This window comes from Pygoscelis adeliae, unplaced genomic scaffold (assembly GCF_000699105.1).
Source record: "Pygoscelis adeliae isolate BGI_AS28 unplaced genomic scaffold, ASM69910v1 Scaffold13, whole genome shotgun sequence".
In the NCBI taxonomy this organism is placed as follows: Eukaryota; Metazoa; Chordata; class Aves; order Sphenisciformes; family Spheniscidae; genus Pygoscelis; species Pygoscelis adeliae.
The window spans coordinates 3,772,726-3,778,164 of NW_008824499.1; the positions used below are offsets into that span (position 1 = coordinate 3,772,726).

The following is a 5,439-nucleotide window of genomic DNA, read 5'->3' on the forward strand; positions in this document are numbered from 1 at the left end:
AGGAAAGATTTATAAGCAAAGATATTTAAAGTACCAAATGCAAGTTCCTGTCCTTCACATTTACGGTAACAAAATCAACTGTGCAGAACTATGAGGAAATGACAGCAAAGATTTCATCTGGAGGCCATGTACATGCACACCCAGTAGTAAGTGAGCTCTGTCTGCTTTTATTGCTATAAAGCAGTCAGGTTCTTCCTTGTAGACTTTTATTTTTTAAGTGGATTTCGCACTGCCAGACTGACAGCCTGGAAGGCTCAGGTTATCCAGTAAGTACAAAACGGAGAGCAAGGGCAATGTCTGCAAAAGTTTCCACCTACAGTCCCATCACCTCCTCAAAGTGCCGGCCTACAATGAAGGCCTCGGCCACATTTGCAAATGTCCTGCCCTCATGCAAACAGCGGAGCGACGCTGGATGCTCAAAGCGATGTCCCAGGACAATAAGCCGTTTCATTTGCTATTAGCTAACCTCAAGCTGTCACCATTCAATCCGTTGTGAAACTTTCCATATAAAATTGCACTAGCTCCTGAGCAGTCCCTCTTGTTAAAATGACTCTTTAACTCTTCCAGTTAAGCTGTTCTTACTTGCGCTAGAGACTTTTCTACAATTCAGGAAGCGGCAGTGCAGGCAGCAGCTTTCCCTCTGAGTCAGTACTGAGCTGAGCCACGGCCCAGACGGGGTTGCAAAGGTCACTACCATTGTGGGTAGCTTCTTTCTGATAAAATATAAAGCCCTGTAAGCCGCAGGTCATCACAGCACTTCTGAAGCACAGCTTTAAGAGCCTCTGGTCCACTCCAAATGCCAACTCAGGTCATTATATTCTGGTTACTTGTTTGCTCCCTTGTTTTAATATTTAGGTCTCTTTTCTAGGCATACTGCACATGTGTATCTGTGCTTCTCTGGAAGTCGAAAGTCACCAGTTTACAACAGATTTGCCTCAAAAGAAGTTGTGAAGGTTCATTTAGTTAATATCTGTAAAGCTACTATAAAATTTCAAACAACCATCATTGGCATAGTTGTCCCTAATTATGTAATATTATATACATTATAACATAACACCCCTTTTCAATGCTCGTTTCTAGATTTAGCAGGAGAGAAGAGACACCCTCTGGTGTGTTTGAAGGATAATCCAGTTCTACCTCCAAGACACACAAAAGTGGCATATGAACGCTCTGCGACTTCGAATAAAATTCTCAATAAGAGAGCGATAAGGTCTTTAACAAAAGAACCCTTACATTTCAGAAGACAATGATTGCTTTTCTACATCTTTGCTGAACTGTCTTCTAGAAACTCATATGAGAATTACATCCTAGCTGTAAAATTTCATATAATTCAAAGAAACCAACCAGCCTGTAGAAAGGAGATGAATCTGTATTCTGTTCTAGGCATTCATACAGTGATATCTTTGGGCTTCCATTGTATTTCCTACAAGATTCATGCTATGTCACCTCCATTATATTATGTACAGCTCTTTAACCAAGTTTAAAAAAATCCCCAAACCTGTGCTTCTTAAGAGACTGCAGCCACCCCTGTGGGCAAGCTCTGCTTGCTTTCTTTTAATTACGACAAGATGAACAAATCTAGGAGAGGGGAAGCAGTGTTTGAGGAGGCAAGGGAGATGCTGACTGCACTTGAAATGGGACATTATTCTGTACTCCAGTGACAAATCTTCTCTGTGGACCAGCGAGTGCTCGGCCGGCATCATCGAGTCAAGCCCAGCACCATCCCTGGAGGGTGTACAGGGTCCAGTCCTGAAACACAGTTTGCCTGCTCTCAGGGTAAGTGGGCATCCTGCTGGGATACAGGCAAGATCACTGCCTTAGCCAAGAGGAATAGCAGTGGAGACACAAGCAGCAAGGTAAGTCCATGCATCATATGTTACATTTGCTAACTACAGTCAATGATCCTGTGAACCTATTCTCCACATGAAGACCTGGACAAATGTATAGCTATCAGGAAAAAAAGCCCTAAAAATCTTAAAGGCTTTCAAATGATCGAGGCACCGGGTGCACCTGGTACCCGCTGGAAGGTGCTTCCAGCACTGTGCCGGCCGTAACACCGCACTGATCCAAATGACCCGTCGCGGAGCCACAGCACTACCGTGCTGTTTGTTAAACCCCTCACATCCACACACCTGTCCTTCCTGCCAGAAAAAAAAAGACTCCAAGCTTTGCGAGCACTAATGAGGTCACTGGCGTTAAAGAAATTATCTGCAATCTCACTCTAGTTCCCAGTGGTTCCCATTGAATGGAAGCAGGAGGCTACATCTAGATTGTTAATAAATGCGCGTAAACAGTAGGTTCAAATGTGAGTCTGAATGAGTCACTGCTTTCATGCGTTCAAGCATGGGATCCAAATGCAGAACAAGGACCAGCTAACTTAGGGAGTGGACCAGCTAGCTAATGACAATTATTCTTGGCAAAACTTAATCCCGAAATAAAAAAGTTTGAAAATGCACAGTATGCTTATAAGGAACAAACCCACCAGGGCAGTCCTGGATCTTAAGCTTTCCTAGGATCCCTTTGCCAGTCTTCCAAAACTGTTTATCAAGTAAAATAACCCAGACATGTTAAGTACAGAAGAGTTACACCTGTAAGATTTGTATGCCTCCAGTTAACCAGTTTAACTGAATATCTATATTTACATAACAGAAACATGCAATAAAGTTCTCAGAAGAAAAACTGAACTCACAATGTAGAAAATATACCCTTTTCACTTTTCACTTCCTTATTTGCTCATAAACTGATGTTTATTTACTGTATCTTTAAACAGTGAGAAAAACTTGTCAATTACTATTGCAGAATAAAAACTTAGCAATTCTTAACACTTGCGAATCATTAGCGCAGATTAAAATTCTTCTCATGGTTTATAGCTTAGTATTCGAGTGGAGATAATTTCTTCCAGAGAGAAACTCAGAAAACAGAATTTAAGAATTTTAAGAACATTCAATAAACAAATACCCGATTATTATAGAATGATACAATGCTAACTAACAAAAACAAAAACCAACAAAAAAATCAGTAACACAGAACAAGCAGAATACATACGGAGAAAGGAAAGAGTTCCCAGAGCTCCCCGTGATGCTGGTGAGAAACGTCTTCAAACAAGATAAGGCAGCCTCTGAATAAAGTATCAGGTTTTGCTTCATAGTTGCTGATAAAATCCAAAATAAGGCTGCAAAAACATTAGCTTCTACTGAAGCCTGCTTACTCACTACAAAGCGTCAAACACACCTTCATCCCACACTTAAAACGCAGATGCTGCCTCCTAATGAACTGCTTGTTGCAAGGGGGGAATACCGTTATACAATAACCAGAAGGCTATTTCTTGATGCAGAAATGTAACTGGGTTTTGACTCAGAGAAATGCAGCAGTGCCGAGGAGCTGAGGGTTTCAGCAATAAAAATCATCCAAAAATAATTTGGCTGTTCAGAAAAAAAATTAACAGGAAGCAACCTGAAGCATATGTCCCTTCTGAAAGAGAAATTTCCACCTATGGATTTATTACATTACATAAACGCACACCTTCTAATCTAGCCCAACAATAAATCACTGCAAGCCACTGAATCAAAGCTGACAGTAAAACTGGAGCAGGTTAATATCTGTTCAGCCTGAGAAACGATGCTCTGATTTTAGCAGCTTTCATACCCTGAATACACACTGCATCAGTGGCTGGGAACATATTTGCATTCACACGCTGAAAAAGCACAGATCTTGTAAAACGTATTTAGGAACTGGTGAGACGTGATACATATATTGACTAATTCCACAGGCCTTTGGAGAAAATCGGTCTTCAGAGGAATGCTATTCTTATCACCTGAGTAGTTCAACATCATTCTCCTTGTAAGTAAAATTTCTCGTTCTGTACTGTAGATTTTCAAAGATTAGGACTCAAATCACTGAAAGATCTTTCACGTATTTAAATTTCATCGAAACTCAGTGGCAGCTGGCTACTGAGTTCTCTTAAAACCTTTCGCTCCCAATCTGAACAGGAAAGAAAAGAAATCATCCTATTTACCATTTTGTGGATCCATGTTGCTCTCTCTGCATATAGCGGATTCCTCAGTTCCCACACACCAGTACATTCTGGGTCACAGTTGTGAAGATCCAACAGACAAACTTTCTGCAGCACTTAAAATTGAATAGTGTTGTCAAAGCTGAATGATCTCCATTAAGTAAACGCAGGAGCAGAGCAGCTGCTAGTAAGCACCTTCCCGAAGAAACATCATTTACCCTGTTTAAAAACAAATAGTAAACCAAATTAATCGTTCTAGTATAGAAATTGCAAGATGCTTATTCCTCTGCACTCTAACACAGCTGTCTAAATATTTCGCAGAAAGGCACTCACCATCCTATGCAAATATAAATACAATTATTTTCATAATAGCTTTGTTAAGAGCATAACATGAATTAACAGAGGAGACTAACAATGTCTCTACTATAGAAAAGATAATGTTCCCAATTTTTCTCCACCAAAGCCGCTCAGTCTTTGGGCAGAGGGTGTGGGGGGTGGGCAGGGGTCACAGCTGCAGTTCCAGATTCTCCACAAGCTGGTGTAAAAGCAGAGCATTGAAACCGTGCAGTGCAGCTGGAAAAATCCTAAATGCAACCTCAAAACCTTTCCCATCCACAAAGACGACTGTGGCTCTTGTTAAGACTCCTCTGTGAGAAACTGAAAAATACTGATGTGGTTACTGAGGCAATCCTCTGTAGAAAAGAAAAGAGGGCTAAGAGAAACACACCAGCTCCTTTTCCCTTTGCCCAGCCCTTTTAGAGAACTCTGCTACCCTAGAAGTGTCAGGCTTCTTCAAACATGTCCAGGGAGGCAAATCAGGCCCTTAATAGCTCTTAAAGGTTGGCTTCTTCTGAACTGTCTTGCATAACAGCCAGCACAAAACTGCACAGCTCAGTCTCCCAGGGCATTTCCAACTCCTTACCTCTTCAAAGCTGCACACCTGTAATTTTCTCTCTTTTAATGCATCTTCCACAGAGGTTAAAACTACGGGAAAATTTGCAGTGTGTGCCCAACCAGCATCAGCACTCCTTCATTTTCTGCTTTCAGTTTCAGTCAGTAAATGCCTCTCAGATGTACCATGATGTCATTCACCTTTGGCTCTTACTAGTTTTTCTCATGTCTGGTGCGTGATGCTGAAGTTTTGATTGGAGGCTCTAATTCAGCAAGGCATGTAACCCACCTCCCACTTCGACCAGCAAGACCCAAGAATATCCCTAACTCTCCCTGAGCAGAGTTGGCCTCCTGAGTTGGGATCAAAGGCCAAAGAGAATATATAAATACACTGATCCATCACCACTCTCCAGGAAGCTTTCTGCTCCTCCCTCATTACATAGGGTTTTAACCACCAGCCGACAATGTTAAAAATCACTGCATGCCGTGTCAGTTGCTTCTAGGCAAATAGTTGAATTTTAGGTGCACTTACAGCA

The 5,439-nt window shown here is 41.5% G+C and overlaps 1 protein-coding gene across 1 annotated transcript in view; it reads right to left on the reverse strand.

The window, feature by feature from the left end:
* Nucleotides 1-4,082, reverse strand: part of LRRK1 (leucine-rich repeat kinase 1) — a 77,016-nt gene extending 72,934 nt beyond the window's left edge. Inside the window, exon 1 of the mRNA XM_009321467.1 lies at nucleotides 4,016-4,082. Within this exon, the coding sequence (XP_009319742.1) occupies nucleotides 4,016-4,082 (67 nt within the window). The remainder of the gene's footprint in view (nucleotides 1-4,015) is intronic.
* Nucleotides 4,083-5,439: the final 1,357 nt, after the last annotated feature.